Source organism: Tamandua tetradactyla, chromosome 5 (genome assembly GCF_023851605.1).
Source record: "Tamandua tetradactyla isolate mTamTet1 chromosome 5, mTamTet1.pri, whole genome shotgun sequence".
Classification (NCBI taxonomy): Eukaryota; Metazoa; Chordata; class Mammalia; order Pilosa; family Myrmecophagidae; genus Tamandua; species Tamandua tetradactyla.
This window is the reverse complement of record NC_135331.1, coordinates 42,476,358-42,503,792: the sequence shown is the minus strand read 5'-3', so window position 1 is coordinate 42,503,792 and position 27,435 is coordinate 42,476,358. Positions and strand designations below refer to the sequence as shown.

General features: G+C 39.5%; 1 protein-coding gene across 1 annotated transcript in view; it reads right to left on the bottom strand.

Moving 5' to 3' along the window:
- Window positions 1-454: 454 nt before the first annotated feature.
- Window positions 455-27,435, bottom strand: part of TM4SF4 (transmembrane 4 L six family member 4) — a 31,060-nt gene continuing 4,079 nt past the window's right edge. Inside the window, exons 3-5 of the mRNA XM_077160756.1 lie at window positions 10,654-10,790; window positions 2,326-2,509; window positions 455-536 (exon numbers count right to left, since the gene is read on the bottom strand). Of these exons, the coding sequence (XP_077016871.1) occupies window positions 519-536; window positions 2,326-2,509; window positions 10,654-10,790 (339 nt within the window). The 3' untranslated portion in view covers window positions 455-518. The remainder of the gene's footprint in view (window positions 537-2,325; window positions 2,510-10,653; window positions 10,791-27,435) is intronic.

Here is a 27,435-nt window from a genome sequence, read left to right as displayed (position 1 = left end):
GTCACAAATAACTCAAACAAATAAGCAATAAAGACAGCAAATAAAAATGCTTTATGATGCACAAATAATTCTTTCTTCCCCTAAATCTTGAAAACAAAAAATTGGTCTTAGTTTCTCATTTTCAATGTCCCCCCCCCCTTCGAATTATGTAAACCTCTGTAAAGATACAAACATCTTTATATACAAAGAAGCACTGTGGCAATATATGTGACTTCACACATTTTTCAGTTTTAAAGAAGAAATCATGAAACATTTGCCTTGAACCTGCTTTCACCTTCTAAAAGGAAGCTAACTTAAAAGACTTATATATCTAATTAAAGTGGCCAGACTATTCAATATTTGAAAATAACACAAACTTCTAACTTGAGCAAAGCATATATAGAGAGAAGGAATCATTCTGCCCTCCCCCAGCTTTGTCTGTTAGGAAGCAGTTAGGAATTGACAAACCCCAAAAGAAAAGAATAAGTTTAATGTATTTTTCCACTTGCTGTAAAGTTAGAGCAGCTCATTGTAGAGGTTTACACTGGTCCGTCTCCCTAGAGGGTAGAAAAAGTTAATTAATTATATTGTCTTTTTTTCCCCTTTCTTTCTCACCTTCCCCTTTTCCTTCCCATCATACCCTTTCCCCATGGAAGGTTTTCTACATTTTTCTGACTTTGTTTCAGAGCTTTAATCTTTCATTTGCCTGTGTTTAGGTCTTTATTTTATTTTGCATCTTTCTTAGAAATAATTTGGATAGAGGCCCAGAACGATCAAGTGATGTGCTTTTAAAGGCACATTAATAAGCAGAGGAGTCGGAATTTGAACCCGGGGAAGCAGATCAAGAGACTGAGCTCCTTTCCTTGAAGCTAGATGGCTACACTGATCTTTATACTCTCAGTAAATACTAATCAGTACCATTTATGGAGCTCTATAATCATTGAAAAGGATGCTTATTGATCACCCTGTGATGAGCCCTCTGCAACCTTAGGTATTAATAACCACATTTTACAGACAAAGGATTTGTTGGGGACAGTTCACTTGGCCAGCTACACAGCTGTCCTTCAACTAGGTTTCATCCCCTGTGTTTTTAGCCACTCTTATACCCATTACCTCATTTAAGGATTGGGCAAGGTTCAGGGAAACTCTCAATAAATACTTGCTGCCTGAGGGGATGGCTGTTGATCTACACGCTTTCTCTAGCAGTTAGGCAAGAGGTAGTTGGGATCACTGAGACACAAATTTGGCAACTTACTCAGGCCCCCAAGCTAGTTAAGTCCTGCAACTGGGTGGGGAGCCCAGGGTTCTGTCCTGGGTCCTGCTGGGGAGAAATGGCTCAGACTCAGCTGTATGAGAGGCAAGCTGCCAATAAGCAAGGAAGCCTCAGCACAACTGAGTTTTTAAAAATGCAGCTCTCATGCCCACCGAAGTATTTAGGACTGAAATTTCATAATGTCTGCAAATTAATTTCCAATCGTTTAGAAAAAGAGAGGGCTGGGGAGGGGTGCAAAATATTAACAACTTGTGGATCTAGATGAAAGTATACAGGTGTTCATTGTACCATCCTTTCAAATTTTATGTAGATTTGGGGGGAAAAAAGAAGAGAGAAAAAATCTTGGTATTGTACATTCACCTTCTGTGATTTTTCCTTCCCTGTACACTGGTAACTGTGGACATCATCTATGTCTTTTCACTATCACTTATTCAGTCATTAAGATTGAAAAAATGTGGTGCCTGAATCAATGAAACTCACTGAAAAATCAAAGTACCTTTACCTATAGGCATGTTTTTAAATGGACAGATAATCCTCAGATTTAGTAAACTATTTTCTACCCAAAGGGTCAATAAATAAACCAATGAGTTAAAAAATATGCACTGTACCACCTAGCCACAATACAGGGCTCTCTCTTCTGCAAAAGCAGAACAACAACTCTCAGTGTCTGCAATGATTTGGCAAATATGAATTCATTCGGGATGAATTACAAGATTTAAACGCTCAATGTTTTTCACCACTTTAGTGAAAATCATTCGGACGGATGACTAACTCGCAGTTTTCTTTTTCACCCAGGTGTGTCTAAAGGCCCCGAGTTTTAATACAAATCAATAGAATTTAAAGTTTATATTAATAGGCGGTGAAAGTTGTAATAAATGCATTTTACAGTTGACTGCTTTGGACTTTTAATTTATAGTTTTAGATGTTGTAAGTCATAAAGGATTGTTTACAAGTTTTGTGAATAACACAGGCTAGAAGGAAGGGAAAAGCCAAGGTCCTCTTCCCGCAGCGGCACTGGGGGGCCAACTTGGCTTCCTGTGGGCTGAAAAGAAATGACAGAAACCTCGACTTACCCCCCCGCAGCACTGGCAGTCTCCACACAGGGTGCCCAGGAGGCCGTTGATCACCTGAATGCCACAGAGAACCAGCTGGATTCCTCCTATCACCAGCAGGATGGAGAAGAGGGTCAGGTTCCAGGGAATCACATCGTCAGGCTTTAGGCACCTGCTCCATAAATCCTTATCTTGAAGGTAGTCCCTGTCGGTGGCCCGGGGGGAAGAGGACATGTGTTAAAAGGAAGCAGTACCCTAGACTAGAAAGTCACCAGGCACGATTTCCCTTGTGCAATACTTCCCATCCCACACAGATGCTCCACGAGAAAGTACCCTGCAATGCCAATGTTTGAAAAAGACCCTAACATTTTTATTGAGCACATCGTATGGGTCAGACCCTGTTCTAAACACTTTGCATATAGTAACACAATCATTTCTCATAGAAACGGCATGGTGCTTCTGTTTATATCTCATAAAGAAGGAAATTAAGGCACAGAGAGGTTAAGTGACTTTCCCCCAGGCCACACAGCTAGTAAGGGACAATGATTTTTGTCTGGCTCGCCAAGAGGATGGGTAAATTCATGATCTGACCAGGAAAATGAAGACTCTCCAATGGCAGAATCTCACAGATTTCACAGTCTTTTTCCTAGATATTGTCTTAGAGGCTCTTTGGACTATTGACAAATTATCTTTCAAGTCCAGTGGCCATCTGAAGACATGGAAAATACAATCATGTCATGTGGTCAAAGAGAGGAGCCTGATTTTTTTAAGGCCTAATTTTAGCTAAATTGCAAATGTCACTCAACTGTATTTTTGTTAACTTACAGGGATTCCACATGCAATAAGATTTTATTAATTTTCTTTAGAAGGAAGCAGTGATGCTATTTTATGTAAACGTTGAATTAGGAGAATTCAATATAAAAAACATTGTGCCTCCAAGAAGAAACGTGAAGTATATCTTTAAGAGAAAAAATGATGGCAACGTGGATAAAACCCTTTTGATTATTATAATTCCTTCTCACAGCCTTAGACTCATAACTCAGTCTCTGTCTCCTCATCATTCCAGGGCTGAGTGGAAAGCTCTCCATTTGGCCATTGAATTAACATCCACCTTATTTGGAGATCTTGACAATGACCCCCGTTTCTGATAAACTCTCCAGCATATCAGTACACATTTATTTGAATGTATTCTAAATTAAGATTTTGAGAATTCTTTGAAATGTTGGAAGATGCCCTGTGTTGAATAGAGGAGAAGGAATGAAGGAAGAAACAACCATTTGCTTTTTTTTTTTTCCACAGGCAGGCACCTGGAATTGAACCTGGGTCTCTGACATGGCAGGTGAGAGCTCTGCCACTGAGCCACTGTGGCCAGCCCCTATTTGCTTTTGATTTAAAAATAAAGCACGTTAATAGTATTGAGAGCATAGGGCCTGGAGCCAGACTGACCAGCCTAACCAACACTTGCTAGTTGTGTGACTTTGTGAAAAAATGCTGTGTCCTTACCTGTAAAATGAAAATAACATTATCTCCCTATGGCATAGGGTTATTGAGAAGATTAAACAAGTTAATATGAGGAAAATGCCTAGAAAAGGGCCTGGTATACAGTACGTACTCAATAAATGTTAGCAGTGTTATCCTCCCCCCACCCACCCCTTAATCTGAGCAGACCTGGTCCAGTGGAAAGAACCTGGTATTTTGGGACTCAGATGAACTAGGATTTGAATACAAATATTTCTCTTACTTGCTAGGCATTCCCTCTACAAGTTACTTAGCCTTCTTTAGCATTGTTTCTTTATCTGTAAAATGAGCTAAGTGAGAACTACCTGTTGTGAGAATTTGCTAAGATAATGCCCCCCATGTAGGGTTGCATGCAACTATTCTTTTCAATACTTTTTAGAAAATATCAGTCTCCAACTTTCTGTTTTGCATTTCTCCCTGTAGTCATTTATGTATTTACCATGTGTAACCTCGGTGATTTGTATGAAATTACGAAGCTACAATAGGTTTTGGCACACTTTATGAAGAAAAGACCTCAAGATGAAGTACTCGGCAAGCCGAGGTCTTTCTCACAGAGAGTTTGCACAATTGTGGGACGACAGCGCTTCCTGGTGGTGAGATTTGTGAACGGCTCACCAGATGGAAGGAGCCTTGGTGGTGAGGATTGAGTTTTGAATATCTGGAGAGCATCCTCTTGGTCCCGCTCTAGCTGCTGCCCCACCCCTCACAAACCACTGCGTCTGTCTGTCCCTAGGCCCTTCTCCTCTCCCCCTAAACTCTCAGGGAAAGGCATCAGTTCTGAGAGCCTCAGAAATCCTTGCAAAAGAAGTCTGCATTGCATGTGCATTCATTGCTATGTTGAATACTCCAAACCCGAGGGGAGAGGAGTCTCTAATTTTTTTTTTTTTCCCGGCATGGGCAGGCTCTGGAAATCAAACCCAGGTCTCCCTCATGGCAGGACACAATTCTGCCACCGAGTCACCGTGGCACCACCTGGCCCCCAATTTTTTATGTTCACATTTTTGGGGCTAGAAGAGATGAGGCAGTTTAAGCCCATTTAACTGACTTTGTAAAGCATCCAGTTACGACATTTCCACCTGAGCTGCAGTAATTGTATAAACATTGGAGTAGAAAACCACAGATTTCTCAGAACTGATTTCCCACCAGCAGCAAACGCAGCTGAAGAAAGGTGCAAGGAGAGCCTGAATTCTTTGTCGGACCTACTTTCTCCGGCTTCCCACTCCTGGAGAACCTGAGATTGGATGGGGGACCCCTCTATACTTCCTAGCACCCTGGTTCCCCTCTCGAATAGAGCATGTATGGCCTTGTGTTGTAATCATCTGCCCACCTGCCTGGAAATTCACAAGGACGGAGGCCATGCCCTGTTCCCCCAGCCCAGGGCCAGCCCAGAGTGCGGTCAATAAAATGTAGCAGCTGTCATTTATTGGGTTCTGGCCAGGTGTCAGGTACTAGGGTAGGCTTTTTCACGTGCTTCATCTTTCCTAATCCTGCTTTAACCTGACAAATGCCACTCACTGAGTAGACTTCAGTAAATATTCAGTAAATGAAGCACACGTTCCCATTTTACAGATTAAGAAGTTGAGGCTAGTTAATGAAAAAGCTCAGATTTGATTTCAGGTCTGAGTGACTTCAAAGTCAGTGCTCTTAATCATTACACACTTCCTCTATTTGTATAGTTATATCCCCTTAGACTATTTGAAATATGATTTAATTATCTAACTTGATTTACAAACACATCCACGATAGTATGTCAATCATGATTTACCAATTCCATGATGAAGAGATTAGTCTCTCTTGAACTGTGTGATTGATTGAAAGGATGCCATTAAATTGCAAAACTGTTACAAAAGGCAAAGCATTTTTGGAAAGTTCTAATTCATCATAATCAGTTCTATTCATAGCAATAAGTTATAGACATAATAATGAAAAATAAGACTGTTTATCAAGTGGTATGTGGCAGGAGTTGTGCTCACTGCTGTTTGTACATCGTGTTTTTTATGTCTCACCTCACCCTGTAAGGCAAACGTTGCTGCTAGCCCCACTTCTCAGACGAAGATCCTGGGACGTGAATGCTTCACCCACTTGTACACAGCAGAAATGTGTCTGGAGCCCAAGTCACCCCAAAAGCAAAGCTGATTCTTAACATTTGGGAATGTTCCCAGCTTCACAAAAGCCTGGAACACACAGTGTGATCCAATATTGCCCTACCAATGTGGCTTTCAGCTCTAGGGAATATGATCACAAACAACATATGGGGTTCATTGCTAATAAACAATATTTGCAGAGCAAATTCAGACTTTCTTGATTGAGAGCCCGGGAAGGACATTACGCATAAAGTTCAGTGTCCTGGTGTCAAGTCCCCGCTGTGAGAGTCTTCTCCTCAATAATGGACTCTCAACCCAGGGAGCAGAAAGGGTTACAGTCTGACCCAGGAGCACATTAAGCTTTACAATGTCACTGCCCAGTACTCAACTTCCTTGGCTCTTTCTCTGGCTTCCCCTCCTGTGGCTGACCTAGTGCTCTATGCAAGCTGCTTCCCTTTCCGCAGCTCAGGGTCAAGATAGAAGTCAAAAGGTAGAGGTGATCAATCATCTCAGAAAGGAAGGTCTTGGAATAGAAAGAGGTTCTACTTCAAAGGAAGCCACCAAGGGTGTTTATCAAATCTCGCAGACTTCTTTTTTCTTCTAGGATGCGACTTTAGCATGATTCTCAAGATAGAAAAGTTAGCTGTCTTTGTTCTTTCAGTGTAATCACCAACAAACATTTCTGAGCGAAACAGAGCTAAGTCTTGCGGCATCAGAGGCACCCGAGCTAGAAATCTTGGAGTCCATCTTGATGACCTCCCCCTAACCCAGATGATTCCGTCAAAGACATTCTTTGAAATTTGTTTCCTTCTTTCCGGCCCCAATTGCACTGTCTTAGAGATGCTCATTGTCTCATCTGGATTATCACTTCAACCTCCTCCTTTTTCTCCCTCTTCAGTCCTGGAGCCAGTCTGTTCACCCTCCGCATCACCACAATCAGGATCAGCCAAAATATCCACACTGGTCACGTCACGTACTGCTCGAGGGCCTCACCTGCCGTTCCCTGCCCTGCTGTAGGGTCGTCCTGCCTCTCCATCTGCCCCCGGCATGAGGCATTGCCTTCCGCTCCTCTCCTCCACATTCTGTCTGAGATTCCGGCAATACAGTGTCCTGACGGTTCTCTGAGCATGTTGGGTTCTTCACAGCTGCATCAGCTGAAGTGTGTTACCTCCCTCTCCGGGAGGTGAGCCTCTGCTCGTCCTGTAAAACTGGCCCCCGTCACCTTCTCAGAGAAGTTTCCCCTGCACTCCCTTTTTCGTTTCGTCCCGTTCTGCATTGTGAGGAGCGGTTCCACGTTGTTGTCCTAACCACCTGCTCATCCATGTAAGTCCATCCTGTCCTTCCTTGGTCACGTCTGGGGCAGGTTCCAGCATCAAGTGGGATCCTGACAAGGTGCCTTCATTTTGAATTTTTCTCCTACACATTACTAACTGTGGATGCCTGGGCCAATGAACGGTTTTGGACTTCATTTTTCTCCTCTAGGGATAAGAATTTTTTGGATTTTTTAGGAAGAGTAGATGAGATTATGCATGGACAAACACTCTGCACTTAATCATGAAGAAGTGGGAGGAGAAGGAGGAGGAGAAGGAAGAGAAGGAAGAGGAAGAAAAGGAGAGAAAAAGGAAGAGGAAGGGGAAGGGAGAGGAGGTGGAGGAGTCCAAGGAGACACAGCAGCTGGTTAGAGGGAATGGAAGAGTAACTACAGTCCTGAGCCCTGCATGGTGTCACGCCACTGACTGGTCCGTCCTACTCACTAAGAAGCTGCTGTGTGTGCATTAGGTTTGCTGCCACAACAAAAACTGCTGCAATGCTTACACACTGGGACCTGATGGATAAGAAGAATACATGCTCTAGAAAAATAAATAAATAAATGAAAGAGTAGGGGACAGGAGCCCATGGAGACCCATGAGCTTTGCTAGTTTGGAATTTAGGCAAAAAAGAAATAGAATGAATTGATAGAAATTGTGTTCTAGAAAGAACACTGTTACTTGGAGTCAGAAATTTTGGATTCAAGCTCCAACCATTATGAAACTATTCCTTTGGGCAAGTCACTTTTCCACTTTGGGCCTCAGCTGTCTTACCTCTGGAGGAGAGCTAATAACCTCATGAAGTTTTTGTGAGGTTCAGATGAAACACTGTGGGTGGAAGCATTTTGTTTGCTGAAAAATACCAAAGTAATAGGAGGTCCGATTATTGTTAAAAGAAACTCAAGATGAGCTTCTGCAGTCAGAGGGAAAGTATAGTGCTGGCAGTGGGAGATAAGATCAAAAGGAAAGTGGATTCTTGTCCCAGAAGATAGGAAACAGGATGTTAGGAAACAATGGAATGCTGATTAAAGTGTGCCAGGTGGCAAAGAGGGGCAGTGAGACTCACTTGTCTGGATCCAGCCTCCTGAATGCCTTTCCTGTAACAGTCGTGATGTATTTTACACGTTGCATAGAAAGGAGACTTGTGTTTTATGTGGGATTAAATTCTAAAGCCAGGGGGTGAGTTAAAAAAAAAAAACAGAACTATGAATAATCAAAATAGCTCTTGAATCACCTGATTCAAGCCTATAAATCACCTGAAAACTACAGTATACGTGTTTTTACAATACACTTATGCACAGTAACTTTTAATCACATTATAATCTGAAGCCATTGTGCAGCAGTCTAGATATTCAAAGCATTCTTTTCTTGGATAATTATCAAAGCCCTACAGTGAATGGAGAATGGGTGGAGAACTCTGAAATGTTCCTGCTAGCCTGAAGGGCTCACTCTGTTCTGTTTTTTGTTACTAAACCTCCATAATGTAATACGTGCTAATGGAGGGGTTAGCGTGGAGGTTAAGTAAAGTCACATTTGTGAATGCATCTACCCCTTAGTAATGCTTGATAAATGGCTATGATGTAAATGAAAACTTGCTTTACCAGAACAACAAACACAGAGCCCTTTGGAAAGCAGACTCCTGTCCTTCCCCAAGTTGGCATTTCCTGTGCTCCACAGGCCAGCTGTCACTCTACTGACATTGGACATCAGCCCTATCACATCCCAAACAGGGTATGAGTGTGCGGAGGGAGAGCGTTAGATGCCAACATTAGAACGTTTGAAGCCATTACATTGCCTGCAGTGTTACTTGGTGTTTGTTAGGTTTCCTTTCTCCCTCCCTTGTTTTGGACATAGATATATTCTAATTGGTTGTAAGTCCATCAAGGGTGGCATCATTTACAAAAATAGAAAAAGGGTTCTATGCTGCACTGATGCTGTTGATGGAAACAAAGGGAGAAGGATCCCTGAAGGAGAACATATTCTGTAGCAGCACAGACATATTCCTAGGTGGGATGGAGAGAGAGAACTATCAGGGGAAAAGCTCAAGAGGTGGCTTAGCCTTCTGATGTCTGAATTCTATGCTCAATGAAGCCAACTCTATGGCATTGTAGCTTAAAAGTTGTCTGCAAGATGAGGGCTTGCCTTTGTTGAGAAGATACATTTGGGAATCAGTGCATGCAATTTTAGTGTTAGAGCCCCTGCACCCCTGTTCGACCGTGGGAGTAAGGTAGGGATGATGTTTTATTTGGAACCCATGGACATTCTAAGGCCTCATGTAGGAACAGAACTGGTACCCTCCACTATCCCAGTGTGAAGCCAGCTCTTGGAGCACAGAGCAAGTGACTTTTTAGATTCTCAGTGTAAATGAATGAATACTGATTCAAGTTAATAAAATGGTGTCCTCTAGATTTTTAGGCATGGATCCAATCTCTGTGTCGAGGAGGACCCAACAACGATACTCCTTGACACCCTGGGATGTGTCGGTCACTGGCCAGGCACAGCGGCTACAGTGGTGAACAAGACAGAAATGACCCAAGCCCTCCTGGATGCAAGAGTGAGAGCAGCATATTGCTTTATCCGATACAATTACTACTACAAGTACTAGCCACGTGTGGCCACCAAGTTCTTGAACTGTGACTACTGGGCTTGAACAATCTAATTTTATCCATATTTCCTTTAAACTTATTTAAATTTGAATAGCCACTTAGGGCTATTGGCTACCATATTGGATAGCACAGGTCTGCTGGGCAGAAGGATGTGTAATATGAAAAACCTAAGAGACAAAATCAGAAGACACGAGTTTGAGCCCTGCTCCTGCCCCACAACAAGCTGTGTGATTTTGAGCAAGGAATACTTATTAAGCCTGCTTTGACAGAGAATAACTCTTGGGGTTACTGTGGAGTTTAAGTTATACATCTGTGAAAAAAAGTTCTTTATGAACTACAAAGTACCATAAAATATTGTTTTATTTTGATGACTTCTATTAGCATGAACTCTCTGTAAGAATCTACACTGTTTTCAATGTCATTTTCTGTAAATTTGTGCTTTAAAGGACTGTTTAATTATAGGCAATCTTGGGTATTGTTGAAAGTTTTGAGCCCAGTTAGTGAGTAATCCCTATTGTTTTCCATTTTAAGATTTGTAATGGAAGCCACCACTCTCTGTTTACTGATGTTATTAGTTGCCTATTGTTGTTGCTAATAAATATTTGGGTATGTGAGTGGTGACATCAGAAATATCCTCTTTCCTTCATGTCAGCTGAAGATGCCCTCATTCATTGATTTCTCCTGGTCCAGGCCCAGCTCTGCCTCAAAGGAGTAACATGCTTGAGATGTTTATGATGAAGATGACATGACATTATATGCAGTGTCTTCTCTTGGGAGATTTACCTGCCCATACCCCTCATGGTGAAACATGGCTGTTGCAGGGTGTAGCCTTACCCTTTCTGGAAGGGGTAGCCCCATGTATTGTTGTTCATGAGACATTTAGGACCCTTGTCAATTGACACAGCTGAGATGACAAATGAGTATCCAGCACCCACAACTCCAAGTGCAGCAAATATTGTGGAGGTAAACATCTGAAAGAGAAGGAGAGAGTCATCCAGGTTCTTTTAGTAGTCTAGAGGTCATGCTCAGCAAACTTAAGCACCTTGTTATTGAACGTGATGGGTATGAGGAAGTTACAGGATAGAGTCAGTCTTCAGAACAGATGACACCTGAGGGGTCTCCTAGATTGAATTTTGATGTCTTCTGCCCCTTCTTCACCCCTATATATTTTACCTAATTATTGATGATGAAGTGCTAACATTTTGGCTTTGAATTATGATTTTTAAGGATAAAATCTCCTTTGCAAGACTAATATGTAAGGCCAATCCATCATAGAAACAAAGAATCTTTGAATTGACAGTGATATTAAAAATTTTCTGGTTCAATCACTCTGCTATGCTAAGTCACTGGACCCTCATGGGCAGGCAAGCTCTGCATAGGAGAAAAAGTAAAAGTCTAGACTTTCTCCTTACCTATCCCAGTTATATTCCTTGAAGCCATACAAATTAGGTCCAACCTCTCTTTAAAATATCCCTCTACTCCTTCTACCCTCTGAAAGCTTTCTCTTCTTTGTGCTAAATAATACCAACAATCCCAGCCCTTCTGATCTTTTTATATAGCATATTCATTTGTAAAATATGTATTGGACTAGCATCTTTCTTCTTTTCCTGTTAAATTATAAAATCAAAAGAGGATTGTAAAATATGAAAGGCAGAATGAATCTCAGACCCCAGCTAGACTAGCCCAAGACCCAGAGATGCTAACTTCTGCAGTGTCCTTAAGGGAGGGCAAGATGGCAGTATAGGGAGGTGTGAGATTTAGTTCGTTCTCTAGGGCAGGTATTGAACAGCCAGGAAGGGTCTGTAGCAACTGTTTGGGGGACTTCCATCACCAGACACACATTGCACACCAGTCTGGAATGCGTGGTAGGGCCAAAATCACAGAGCAGGACTGTAGGTAAAGTCTCTCAAGCTATGGAGGCAGCTGGCCCTCCCCCCACTGGCATGACAGGCTGTTTTGGAGACACTTCTCCATAGGAAAAAGAAGCAGTCTCTCCTAGGAGTAAGAGAAAGTAGCTCAACCAAGCTCCAATTGTGGATTTAATAAACAGATTTGGACAGCAGAACACAAGCTCTGAGCACAGATAAACTCAGAGCAAGCATGAAAGGAACCTACTCAGAATACTGGAAAAGGGCTGTGCCACAAGAGATGGGACACATAGATCTGGGTACCAACTCTGGCTCTTCATTGGTGAACCTAGGGGGCTGAGGACTGGCTTTGTCAAGGATTTTTTTCTTTTTTTCCCCTTTTCTTTTCTCCTCTTCCTCCTCCTTCTTCTTTTGAACTTTTTATGAAGTAAAAAATTAAAGAAAGTGTCAAACATTTCCAGTTGTCAACACTCCCCGGGTAAGGGCAGAGTTGAGTTATGTCTGAGAGAAAAAGTAACTAGTCAGGTAAAGGAGATAATTCCCTCAAGGCATATCTTCCCCAAGAAAAGAGGGGGCAGGGCTCAGCACAAGGGCAGCTCTCATTTAGAGAATGAGGAAGCCTGCCTTCTGCCTCAACCTCTACCTCAGCCACACCTCCGTCGTGGACAGGGTCTGATGAGAATCATAGGCACTGTACCACTTTACACTGGTGGGAGCTGCGGGTTTACAAGTGCCATCTGTTGGGCAGCGTAGGAAAAACACAGACTCAGGAGGCTTCACAAGAAAGACTGACACCGTGCTGGGTCTTGTCCTCAGGGAAACTTGACACTGATTACATCCTCTTCCTGAGTCCTGGGTCTATCTTGTCTGGAAAAATCTGATTGACATCAATCCTACCTGGCATGGTAATAACCAGTAAAACATGAGCTGAAAACTTCGGAAAGCTTCTAGACAAAAGCTATGCTAAAGGTCTACAATAAGTTGAACTAAATGTAAAAGAACAGCTAGAGAACAAATCCAACTAACAAAAAAACTCTACGTAAAAGAGAAAGCAGCTTCCGGAATGAACTAGTCAAGGAAACCAGATGCCTAGACATCAGCAAAAGAATCACAAGTCATACCAGGAAGCATGATATGGCCCAGTCTAAGGAACAAACTAAAACTTCATATAGGATACAGGAAATGGAAAAACTAATTAAAGTTGCTCATATAAATCTTTTAAATGAAATCAATGAGTTGAAGGAAAATATGGCTAAAGAGCTGAAGGATATAGAGAAAACACAGGTGACCATAAGAAGAACTCAAAAGCTTGTAAACACAAATGGCAGAACTTATGGGAATGAAAGGCACAATAGAAGAGAAGCTGAAAAGCACAATGGAGACACACAACAGCATATTTGAAGAGTCAGAAGAAAGAACTAGTGAACTAGCAGAGAGAAAATTTGGAATCCTACATGCAAAAAAAAAAACAGATGGGGAAAAGGATGGAAAAATATGAGCAGGGACTTGGGGCATTAAATGACAACATAAAGTGCATGAATATGTATGTTATCAGTGTTCCAGAAGAAGAAGAGAAGGGAAAAGGGGCAGAAAGAATAATGGAGGAAATAATTACTGAGAATTCTCCAACTCTTAGGAAAGACATAAGATTATAGATCCAAGCAGTGCAGTGTACCCCAAACAGAACAGATGCACTCCAAGATACTTACTAATCAGAATGTCAAATATCAAAACACAGAGAATTCTGAAAGCAGCAACAGAAAATGATCCATCACATACAAGGGGAGCTTGATAAGACTATGCGCAGATTTCTCAACAGAAACCATGGAGGCAAGAAGGCAGTGATATGTTGTATTTAAGATACAGAGAGAGAAAAAGACTGCCAACTGAGAATTCTATATCTGCCAAAACAGTCCTTCAAAAACAACAGAGCATTTAAAATATTTTCAGACAGATACTGAGAGTATTTGTGAACAAGAGACCTTTTCTACAAGAAATGCCAAAGGGAGCACTACACACAAGTAAGAAAAGACAAGAGTGAGAGGTTTGGAGAAGAGTGTAGAAATGACAATTATCAGTAAAGTTTAAGAGAGAGAGAAAAAGATATGTTATATAAAATCCAAAACACAAAATGGTAGAAGAAGATACTGCCTTTACAGTAATAACATTGCATTTTAATGGATTAACCCCCCAATCAAAAGACAAAGACTGACAAAATGGATTTAAAAATAAGACCATCTATACGCTGTCTACAAGTGACTTGTTTTAGACCCAAGGACAAAATAGGTTGAAATGAAAGGTTGGAAAAAGATATTTCACACAAAGAGCAACCATAAAAGAGCAGGGGTAATTATACTAATATCAGACAAAGTAGACTTCAAATATAAAACATGTAAAAGAGACAAGGAAGGGCACTATGCATCAATAAAAGGGACAGTTCATCCAAGAAGACATAACAATCATAAATATTTATGGATGATAAAGAGTGCTCTAAATTACATGAGGCAAACACTAACAATACTGAAGCAAACACCTCTACAATAATAACTGGAAACTTCAATACATCACTCTCATCAATGGTTAGAACATCTAGACAGAGTATCAATAAAGAAACAGATTTTGAATAGCATGATAAATGAACTAGATTTAACAGGCATTTATAGAATCTTGCACCTCCACAACAGCAGGATACATATTTTTCTCAAGTACTCATGGATCATTCTCCAGGATAGACCACAATTTGGGTCACAAAACAAGCCTCAATAAATTTAAAAAGTTTGAAATTATGCAAAACTCTTTCTCAGATCATAATGTAATGAAGTTGGAAATCAACATCAGGAAGAAAGCTGGAAAATTCACATATATATGGAGGTTAAACAACACATTTAAACAACTAGTGGGTTAAGGAAGTAATTGCGAGAGAAATAAATAAATGTCTCCAGGAAAATGAAAATGAAAACACAACAAATCAAAATCATGGGATGCCACAAAGACAGTGCTGAGTGGGAAATTTATTGCCCTAAACACCTATATTAAAAAATAAGAAAGAGCAAAAGTTAAGGAAATAATAGCTCACCTGGAGGAAGTGGAGAGAGAGCAGCAAACTAACCCAAAAGCAAACAGGAAAAAAGAAATAAAAAAGATTAGAGCAGAAATATGTCTGTGAATATGAAAATAATAGAGAAAATCAACAAAATCAGAAGTTGGTTCTTTGAGAAAATCACTAAAATTGATGGACTATTAGCTAGGCTAACAGAGAGAGAGAGAGAGAGAGAGAGAGAGAGAGAGAGAGAGAGAAGATACAGAGAGAGAGAGAGAGAGAGAGAGAGAGAGAGAGAGAGAGAGAGGATGCAAACAAATAAAATAAAAAAATGTAAGGGGGGACATAACTACTGACCCCATAGAAATAAAGAAGATAAAGAGGATACTATGAGCAGCTTATACTAACAAACTGGACAATTAGACCAAATGAGTAACTTCCTAAGAAGAAGAAATAGATGACGTCAACAAACCAATCACAAGTAAAGAGATTGAATCAATCATCAAAAACTTCCCCTCCCCCAAAAATTCCAGGACCAGATGGCTTCACATGTGAATTCTACCAAGTGTTTAAGAAAAAATTAGTGCCAATCCTACCCAGACTCTTGTAAAAGAATTGAAGAGGAGGGAAAACTATTTAACTCATTCTATGAAGCCAACACCATCTTAATACCAAAGCCAGACAAAGATACCACAAGAAAATAATATTACAGACCAATCTCTCTAATGAACATAGATGCAAAAATCTTCAACGATTTGTTTCCCAGTGCCTGCCTATGCAAAAAAAAAAAAAAAGAAAACTTCAACAAAATACTTGCAAATTGAATCCAGCAGAACATTAAAAGAATGATACACCATGAACAAGTGGGTTTTAGTACAGTTATGCGAGGGCAGTTCAACACAAGAAAATCAATTAATGTAATACACTATATCAATAAAGTAACGTGGAGAATCCATATGATCATCAATTGCAGAAAAAGCATTTGACAAAATTCAACACACTTTCTTGATGAAAATATTTCAAGGATAGGAATAGAAGGGAACTTCCTCAATACATGAAAACCCACAACTAAGATCATACTCAATGGGAAAAAACTGAAAGCTTTCCCTCTAAGATCAGGAACAAGACAAGGATGCCCACTGTCACCATTATTATTCAATATTGTGCTGGAAGTTCTAGTCAGAGCAATTAGGCAAGAAAAAGAAATAAAAGGCTGCAAAATTGGAAAGGAAGAAGTAAAGCTTTCAGTGTTTCAGTTACATGTAGAAAATTCTGAAAAATCAACAGCAAAGCTATTAAAGTTAGTAAATAAGTACAGCAAAGTGGCAGGATAGAAGATCAACATGTAAAAATCAGTAGTGTTTCTATTCATGAAAAATGAGCAACCTAAGGGAGAAATCACAAAGAAAATTCCATTTACAATAGTAACCAAAAAATCAAATATTTAAGAATAAGTTTAACTATGGGTACTAAAGACCTATACACAGAAAACTACAAGAAATTGCTAAAAGAAGGCACAGAAGACCTAAATAAATGGAAGGACATACTATGTTTATGGATTGTAAGACTAAAAATAGGTAAGATTTAATTCTACCCAAATTGACTTATAGATTAAGTGCAATACTAATTAAGATACCAAGTTACACTGCAGAACTAGAAAAACCAATAGTCCAATTTATTTGCCTCCAAAAGCTAAATACCTTGAGAAGAAAAATTAAGTGGGAGATCTCACACTATCTGACTTTAAAGCATATTACAAAGCTATTGTGGTCAAAACAGCATGGTGCTGGCATAAAAATAGGTACACCGACCAATGGAACCTAATTGAGTGTTCAGAAATAAACCCGTTCATATACTGACAATTGATCTTTGATAAGGCAGTCAAGGCAACTCAATTGTGACAGAGAAGCCTCTTCAGTAATTGGTGATTGAAAAATGGATATCCATACCCAAAAGAATGAAAAAGGATGCTTAACTCCCCACTTTATACAAAAATTAACTCAAAATGGATCAAAGACCTAAACATTAGAGGTAAGACCATAAAACTTTAAGAAGAAAATGTAGGTAAATATCTTGAAGATATTATGATAGAAAGTGCTTTCCTAGACCTTCCACCAAAGTGTGAACAATGAAAGAAGAAATAGATAAATGTGATCTCCTCAAAATTAAATACTTTTGTACATCAAAAGACTTTGTCTGTAAAATAAAAAGGCAACCTAAAAAAATATTTAGAAGCCACATATCAGATAAAGATTTAATTTACAGAATATATAAGAGATCCTTCAACTCGACAGCCAAAAGACAAACAACCCAATTTAAAAATGAGTAAAAGAAACAGACACTTTTCCAAAGAGAAAATACAAAACGTGAAAAAAGCTCAACTCCACTAGCTATTAGGGAAATACAAATCAAAATTACAATGAGATATAATCCCACACCTATTAGAATGGCCATTATTGAAACAAACAAACAAACAGAAAACTACAAGTGCTGGAGAGGATGTGGAGAAAGTGGTACACTTACACACTGTGGCTGGGACTGTAGAATGTTGTAACCACTCTGGAGGGCAGTTTGACTGTTCCTCAGGAAGCTAAGTATAGACCTGTGATATGACCCAGCAATCCCATTGCCAGGTATATACCTGAAGAACTGAAGGCAGGGACACGAACAGACATTTGTACACCAATGTTTATAGCAGCATTATTCATGATCACCAAAAGATGGAAACAGCCTAAGCTTCTATCGACAGACGAGTGGATAAACAAATTGTGATATACATGAGATGGAATATTATGCAAGACAGAATAAAGCCATGACGCATGCAACAACGTGGATGGATCTTGAGGACATTGTGTTGAGCAAAATTAGTGAGAAGCAAAAGGGCAAATACTGTATGGTCTCACTAATATGAACTAACTAAAATGAGCAAACTCTGAGAATTAAAGTTAATAGCACAGGTTATCAGGAGATAGGAAGAGAGTAGAGATTGGACATTTGATGCTGAAGTAGTACAGAATGCTCAATAAGATTGATTGTAAAGATCCAGAAATGGATAGCACAATACTATCTGATGGTAGCACAACAGTGCAAATATAATGAACAAAGGTGAGTGTGAGTATGGTTGAAAAAAGAAGGCTAGGGCCATGTATGACACCAGAAGGAAAGATAGAGGATAAAAACTGGGACTGCAAAACTTAGCAAAACCTAAAGTGGACAATGATGGTGGTTAAATGTATAAATATAAGAAATTTTTTACACAAGGAAGGACAAATGAATGTCACCATTGCAAGGTGTTGAAAATGGGATAGTATACGAAAAATTACAATTAATACAAACAAGGCCTATGGTCAACAGTAACACTGTAATTTTCTTCTGTTAATTTTATCAGAATTGAGTTGATCGCAATCTATCAAAACTAAGTGTCAATAAGAGGGGAATATAAGGTTGGGGTATGGAATTCATGTTGTTATTGTTGCTTCTCCATTTTGCTTTTTTATTCTTTATTTTTTTCCTCTTCTTTCTTTGTGGAGGAAATGGAAATGTTCTCATATAGACTGTGGAGGTGAATGCATAACTACCTGATTATACCAGAGCTATTGATTGTTCATTTAGGATGGATTGTATGGATTGTATGGTGTGTGAATAAAACTGTTTAAAAAATAAACAGGAAGATACAAGTGCTGCAGAAGAGGTGGAGAGTCAGAGATACCTATTCACGTTGGTAGGGAGATAGAATGGCGCAGCCACTCTGGAGGGCAGTGTGGTGGTTCCACAGGAGGCTAAGTATAGTGTTGCCAAATGTGCTGGTTTCAAAGTATTATGTTTTAATCCTGATTCAATCTTGTGGGTGCAGCTGTTTCTTTTAATCTTAATTCAATAATGTAGGTTGGAATCTTTTGATTAGATTATCTCCATGGAGATGGACATACCCAATTATGAGTGTGACCTATTGATTAGATGGAGATATGACCCCACCCATTCCAGGTGTGTCTTCATTAATTTACTGGAATCCTCTGAAAGAGGAAACATTTTGGAGAGAGTCAGAAATGACAGAAGCCTTAGAGCTGACAGAGTCCAGAGATGACACAGATGCCAACACTTGGAGAACAGAGACATAACTGTTTGGAGATGCTTGGAGCCCAGCAGACTTTGCCATGAGATGTTAAGCAAGTCAGAACATGGAGAGAGCCAAGGGAAACCAAGAGATGAAAGCCAGCCCTGGAGAAGCAAACTGAGGAGCCCCCACAGGAACAGAGACTGAAAGCAGTGGAGCCCAGGAGCAAGGAAGCAGCAGATGCCAGCCACTTGACTACCCAGCTAACAGAGGTGTTCCTGACCCATTGGCCTTCCTTGAATTACAGCATCTTTCCCTGGATACCTTAGTTTGGACAATTTCATAGGCTTAGAACCGTAAACTTATAACTTATTAAATTCCCCTTTTAAAAGCCATTCCAGTTCTGGTATATTGCATTCTGGCAGCTTGCAAACTAGAACACCATATGATCTTGCAACCCCCTTATTTGGTATAAACTTGGAAAAATGGAAAGCAGGGATATGAATAGACATTTGCACACTGGTGTTTATGGTGGCATTATCCATGATTATATTGGATGGAGGTAGCCTAAGGTACATTGCTGGATGAATAGAAGGGCAAACTACTTGCTGTATACATACAAAGGAATATTGAGTGACTGCAAGAAGGAATAAAGTTGTGAGACATGCAACAAGGTGAATGAATCTTAAGGGCATTATGTTGAGTGAAACAAAGGGACAGATATTTGTGAAACAAATATTAGTGAAACAAAGGTCTCACTAATGTAAACTGACCATAATGAGCAAATGATGATAACTGAATTCAATAGCATAGGTTATCAGGGGATGGAACAAGGGCAGAGAGTAACTGTCATTTCTAAATTCTGAGATGTTGAGCTCTTTGTTTTTAGCTTGGTAAGTCCCTGGAAATTTGGTAGTTCCCTGGAAATCTGTGTGACACCTGAGATTAGAGTTAGAGTTCTGCAGCTATGAAAGACAGTAAATACCCCATAAAGCAACTATTAAAGAAGCTGAAAAAGAGATCAGACTTCAATTAGAGATATGAGTGAAACTAACTTGGTTAGGACTAAGGTAAATCAGAATACAGGGTAAAGGATGATATTGACTGTATTTTAAAACTTCAACATCTCTGTGAGGCCAAAGGAAGAATTTATTATTGGTACAAAATTTATATTTCCTTAGCACACTATCTAATTTAATCTGTATGATCAATTGATTTAAACAACATATTTAATAGGCCAAGCTCTCAATCTTGGGGCTTACCCTTACAAAACACCTCTGCAAAGAAAGTAAGCCTACTTATTATTATGTCAAGCGTTAACCCCAGAAAACCCCTTTTGTTACTCATATGTTGCCCCTCTCTCTAAGTCAACTCTGCAAATAAACTTACTACCCTTCTCCCTACATGGAACAAGATGCCCAGGGGTTTAAATCTTCCTGGCAATGGGGGACATGACTCCCAAGGATGAGCTGAGTTCTGGCATCATGGGATTAAGAATGCCTTCTTGAGCAAAAGGGGGAAAAGAAATGAAACAAAATAATGTTTCAGTCTCTAAGATATTTCAAATGGAGTTGAGAAGTCATTCTGGAGGTTATTCATATGCATTATATAGATATTCCTTTTTAGTTTCCAGTGTATTCAAATAGCTAGAAGAAAATACCTGAAACTGTTGAACTTGTAACCCAACAGATTGATTCTTGATAATGATTGTATTACTCTACAACCTTTACAGTGTGACTACGTGATTGTGAAAATCTTGTGACTGATACTCCCTTTATCCTGTGTACGGGAAGATGAATAATAAAATAAATCAAAAAGTAAAATAAATAATGGGGGAGGGGTATAGGATGCTTTGGGTGTTCTTTTTATTTATATTTTGTTTTATTTTATTTGTTTTGAAGTAATGAAAATGTTCTAAAATTGATTGTGGTGATGAATGAACAATTATACGATGATACTGTGAGCCATTGATTGCATACTTTGGTTGGATTATACAGTGTGTGAATTTATCTCCATAAAATTGCATTAAAAAAGAGTAGAGTGGAAACATTTTATAATTTTGGAAATGGAGATGGAAAATTAACGCCTTGTTACTTTAGTGACTCGAAGGTATAGTACAAAGTACTGCTGTTTTCTCTCTGTGTGATGACTGCTTAATGAATGCACCCTTAGAGTCTTAGTTTACTCATGTAAAAAACTGATATGATAAAACCTATCTTAAAGGTCTATTATGAAAATTGGAGGCAATAACCGAAGTAAAATGGCAGGTACTTCCCCTCCCCCTTCTTCTTATTACTAATGGTATTATCACAGTATATATTTGGGGGGAGGGGCTCACTGGGGGTGGAGGGGACCTGATTGAGACTGGGAGATTGAATCTATGTAATAAGGAAGTCCCACTTTCGTTTGGCTCTTTGATCATAAACAAATGCATTTTGGGTACAACATTCCAAGACACAGCTTGAAGCTGTCTCTCACTTACCAGGTCGAACTGACCACTTCCTTCTTATTGTCTCTCACCCTCCAGCACTTTGGACTGCATAAACTTCCACCACTGAGCCTATAACACATTGGTGCTTATCTTTTTATGTCTTTCTCCCCTAGGAGCTCCTTGAAGACACACACAATGCATTAGTTGAAGATAGCTAGGAAATAGCTCCACCTCTACCATTGCATGGTATTATTTTTGGGGGGGTGGGGGTGCATGGTCCAGGAATAGAATCCGGGTCTCCCACATGAAAGGTGCCTTCTACCTCTGAATCACCTGGGCACCCCATTGCATGGTTTTTCTTCTTCTTAGCTTATAACTGAATAACTATTTGGTGGGTATTTTCAAGGACCAAGTTTTCATGGCACTCCTTGTCTAAATTTTTCCCCACAATTTTTGTGTTACTAAGTCTACCAACACCATCAGGAATAATTATGAATTTATTCTAGGCCAGAAGCAAACAAAAATTGGGGTCAACTTTTTCTGTTACAACAATCAATCTCTTTCTCCAAAGAATATCCAGTTGAATAATTTGGGACGTGCTAGCTTATGTAAAGTTGAATAGGTTTCATTCCTTAGGAATTTGAAGAATATTTAATAATATGTTAATATGTATTGACCTCTGAGGATGGGATCTATGATCTAAGCTTGAATACAAGGTAAAGTTATTTCCCCAAAATTACCCCTCAGAAGTGAGGGAATTAATTGCCTCATAGGTGAAACCTTATCCTATCTACCAAGCACTAAGGCACTGCCTCAAGTATATTATTTTCAACAACCAAGAGAGGCATGAGGAAGATACTTCAGTCAGAAACAACTGTAATCAATGTTAGTTGAAAGAATAGTTTATTTTTTTCTTTATATAGACTTATTAATTATTCTTAAGAGGGTTGACCTCATGATTCATAGTGCTTGATTTTTTAGTTAACAAGTCTTTTAAGGGACATTTAAATTTGAGCCCACTTAGTATTTAAAATTGTGAAGGTAATTAATATATACCTGCAAGAGGAATGCTTAAAAACTGTCTTTGGTTTATGTGAATTTATATTGTTGACTAAGAGTGAAAATTCCACAGCATTATATCCTGGATGCAAAAATGTTGTGTCCAAACTAGAATGGAAGAGAGGAGGTGCTGTGGAAAACTTAAAAAAAAAAATTTTATGGATAAATCTTAACACACAAATGTTTCATACATGGTGTATAATCAGTGGTTCACAATATCATCACATAGTTGTGCATTCATCAGCGTGATCATTTTTTATGTGAAAAATTTTTAATGACTCAAAAGGTATCTCTCATTAGGAGCAAATCCAGCGATGCCAAAGAAGCATGAAAATATGTTTAAAATAAATGGGGAAAAGTCACATTTAAAAATTAACATATTAAAATACTTTTACACTTTATATAATTTTGTTTTAAATATGTGCTTATCACTTCAATGTGATATATTTATGTTAGTCATAAAGCCTGTTTTGGGAAAGTTCTCTAAGGGAAAATAGATGATTTTATATTCAGTTTTGCCTTATATTTGGGTAAATAGGGTAATTTGCAGAGTTTCCCATTAGACCCTATAATCTTTACATGAGTTCTTGTAAGAACATGCTTTGGGAAATGCTGCTTTAGTTCTTATGAAAACTTACATAACCTCGCTAGTTTTCTGTCTTTAAGCCACTCCATCCTCTAACCAAGTTACTGTTTACCTAGACACAGCTGCTGTAACTCTAGGTGTACCGTGGATATTCCACTACAACGAGTGCAGCCCACACTCAGGGTGCCTTCCACGGCCACCTCTTGCCTTTCAGAGCAAATCTCTGAGTGGTCTGGGAACATTTGGTTGACATGTTGACTTGTCTTGGAGAAAAACAGATACTATGAAGGAAGGGTCCCTCACATCTTAAAACTGGTTAAAAGGTTTCAAAAGTAAGAATTTTCACTAGATAAATGGTTACATATTCTCAGAATTATATTTTCATATAAAAGAAGATCTCAAAAATTCATTGAGCTCAACTCTCCCATTTTATTTATTTATTTTTTTCAACTCTCCCATTTTATAGTTAAGGAATAAAACTAACTCCATTCAATGAGAGCCTGATATGCATTATCTCATTTAATCCTCCCAAGAAGCCTGTGAATTAGGTTTTATCTATAATTTCTAGACAAGAAACTGAGGCTCCTGGAAATTAAAAAAAATTGCTCTAAGTTAAGCAAACAGTAAAGTGGTAGAATTCGAATCACTCTATGGCCACTTGCTTTCCACAGCCCATGCTCTTAACTTGTGACTTTTTTGAGTCACGTCTAAAAAGTAGCTGAGCTGGATTAAGAACCCATGTCTCCTTCCTTCCAGTCCCGTGTCCTGAACCTTCCACTGCTTCAATCACACACGCGCACACACACACACACCTGTGACACTCCGCCATAAGCACTAGATAATGTTATATACGAGTTTCCTTTTGCGAATGGCTTCAGTTCTCTCACAGAAATAAAACAGCATATAAGGAAAGCATGCTTATTTGACTTTCTGACTTTTAGTTTTAATTATTCATCAGAAACCAGTAAACTAATGATTATTAAGAATATAAAAATATCTAAATTGCTTTAGTGGCAGGGAAAGATTGAACGTCCATGATACATTCTGGAAGTCTGAGCAATCTGGGTTCCAGCTCTCCCGACCTCAGCAGCCCCCTATTCTCTCTGGCCTCAGCTTCCCATGGTAAATAGAGGGAAGGCGCTGGCAGATCAAAAGGCAAAATAATGCCTGGTGCCATTCCTGCCTTGTGAACTGATAAAGAATTATAGATCTCATAATCTTGGAACATTTTAGGAGGCAAGTGTTTAGAGACACAGAAATCTAATGCAAATACAAACATTCCTCATTGTAGGCAAGTCTGAGTAAATGAAAAATCAGATTAACATAAAATATCAAAGGAGATTAAATTTCCCTTTACCAAAAGAGTCATCTTGGCAAGCACCTCTAGACCAGCAAAGTCCAGTGAAAATGTAACACAGGCCATATATGTAATATAAAGCTTTCTACTTATCACATTCAAAAAAAAAAAACCAAGGGGGTGGGGAATTAAAGCCAGGTCAAATTAATTTTAATAACAATTGTAATTAATAAATCCAAAATATCATTTCAACATGCAATCAAAAAAATTATTGAGATATTTTGCACTCTTCCTCTTATACTAATTCTTTGAAACCTAATGTGTATTTCACAACTGTGATTCATTTCAATTCAGACTAAGCCACATTTCATGTGCTCAGTAGCCACATATAGTTAGTGACTAGTCTGTTGGATAGCACAGTCTAAAACATTTGAAAATTTGATTTTTCATAGCAAAAGTTAAAAAAAAAGCATATATATAGTCTGCGTTGAATCTGTGGTTATGGTAACTCTGAGAAGAAAGGGAAATGTGATAAAGGAGAGGAACTTAGTACTCTCAATAGAATCAATAATTGAATTAATAATTTTATTTCTCTATAAAGTGTATCTGAAGAAAATATGGCATCAGGTTATGATTTCATAAAGTTCTGAGCGTTCTATATATATTTTTATTTTCAAATGTGAATAGCTTGCCTCAAAACAAATAAATAAAAATCACCCCCAAAATAGATTTTTCATAACTTTTCCAGAATGAATAAATCACACAGAGCAAGGCACTTATATAATACTGCTTTAAGTTATCTCACATTTGGAAGTCTCACAAAATTGCCAAACACGACTCAGAGGGATTACCTGTCTTAAAACTGGCATGGAATAGCCTCGATGTATCATGGGCTTCATGATAGAAATTGTCGTATGTTGAAAGAGAATATTTTGATATCAAATTGAATACGTTAGAGAGTAGACACTCCAGAGCTGGTGTCACTTAAAGTGAACAGACAAAAGGCCAGGAGTATCTCTGGAAGGAGATGCAATGATTGAAAATAGTGGTGACCTCTAGTGAGGGCAGCTGCCAGGCGTGGAGTCAGGAATTGGAGGCTTCCTTTGCAGCTTTTGTGCCATGGGCGTGCTCCACCTGGACTAAATGAATCTGCAGTGAAAAGGGGCCTTTTGCGTATTGGTCAAGGACCTCCGCAGATCCACCTGGGCCCAAGACCTGGTTCCTCTCATATAGCCTTGGGAGGTTACTTTTTCTCAGTCTCCATTTCCTCCTTTGTAAAATATTTCCCAGTAGTAAGTGCTTGCCTGTCAGAAGTTACAATATGTAAGATAACTTAATTGATAGGAAATCAGAGTTACAGACCTTTAGAAAACCAGATCATCCCCAGATTATCTGGATAATCTACTGGATAATGCCCAGTGCTTCATTAACAGGTAATATCTTTTGCCTATTTTCAAGTTTTGGGTTACTTCTCATTGCACTGATGAGTCCTTGATAAATGCTGATGTTACAGTATGTTATATCATAATTTTTAATCATCATTTCCTCACACATTCTTACTTTCCCCAAATACAGAGAGCATAACTCTGGGGAGAAAAGTAAAAATAAATAGGTTGACTCTTACATTTGCTCAGCAAGCATATTCTGCTCATATTGCCAAAGAAACATGTTTATGTATATCTTACAAGCTCCTTCCTTGGGGGCAAAAATGCCCTGTTATCAGAGCTCTCTAATTTCTCATTTGTCAACATTGAGACCTCCCTTTCCATCACGCTCTGGAGTCGTACAAGGAGGAACAGGCTCACAGCTCTCTTGCACGTGTGTTGACTGAACCAGATGGAGAAGGCACTGGTGGGTGGGAAGGAGGAAAAGCGGCTGGCTGGGGACATGGTATTTAGGGATCTGAGCAGTGACAACACTTCTAGTGGTCATGGACGTTCCTCTTTAGGAGTATTCGTAGAGATTAGTGAAGCCTTTTGTCCTTAAAACAAGAGCGTCCTGTATTTTCTGCTTAGGCTAGGCTTGGGAAAGTGGAAGGGTCACATACTTATTTGCCTGAGCCTCAGTTTCCTCGTTTACAAAAGGAAGAATTTAATGCCTAAACTCAGAGGGTTATTGTGGGGATTGAACCTGTATGGAAATCACCTGAAATCCCTCTTGGGCGTTCCTTTACTTCATTTATCCAATAAGCATTTATCGAGGCCCTATCTGTTCTCAATATGCCAGGCTGTTGTAATTCTCAACTCTTCTCTGCACCCGAATCCTTGCAACATAATCCCCCATCCCTAATCCTTGCAATGTTTCATGAAAGATACAAACTGCCATGATCCATTTTACAGCAGGATTTGAGGCAAAGGAAACATTCAGTGGAGAAAGAGCTTTTCATACTTTAATTTCTTCCTTCAAGATAATCTGCGATTTCAAAAGAAACGACTTTCTTAAATCTCTCTCAAACCGGTTGTCATTCCAAGGAATGTAGAGGCAGCGTTGAAATATGCCAGGGAACCAAACCTTTTCTGCAAGACAGCGTCTCCAGAAGTGTTAACCCAGGAGGAGTCCCTAGGGGGCGCTGACGATCTGGGCAGGGGAAGCAGTGCTGACGATGCTCTGGGACAAGGCCAAGGGCTTCCTTCAAAACAGGCCTGCCATCCGCCCAGCCCTGGCTGGGGTGGGAACGGGCCTTTATCTGTCCGCTATGCTTTCGGGATGCTGCAATGCTTGCCTGCTCCCAGGGATCTCCCGTATCAATCTACCTTCGGTCCCATTATTAGAGACACTCCTTTGAGTCAAGGCCAATGTCTCCAATGAAGGGACAGACGTAGCTTGAACATGTTGATCACGTTAATTAGCCCCACTGGGCCCTGAGAGAGCAATATTTTTAAAGATTAAAGGACAAGAGACTCGGACCAGTCTCAGAAAAGCTGCCAGGAGGTCACTGAGAATCTCTAGGACCGGAGAAAGAGGGAGCAACCAGGAAACAACTCGAGCTTAGTTTTTTCAAGGCCTGACTTGAAGTCACCCCACTCACACCACTTCTGCCCTAGACTCACTCTTTCTGGCCCCGATTCTGCCTGATTATGTGGAAGAACGCAGACCCTGCTGGGTCTGGGGTCAGTCCTTGCCCCGCCTTAGAGGAAAGGCGGCCTTCTTTCCTAAGCTTTATGGTGAAACAATGCATTAGTGATCTCAAGATTTTTTTCTAGCCCATTGTTCTTGCTTTCTTTCTATAGTTACCACATCCTGCTTCTAGTAATGATTCTTACTGCCCAAGGAAAGGGGTT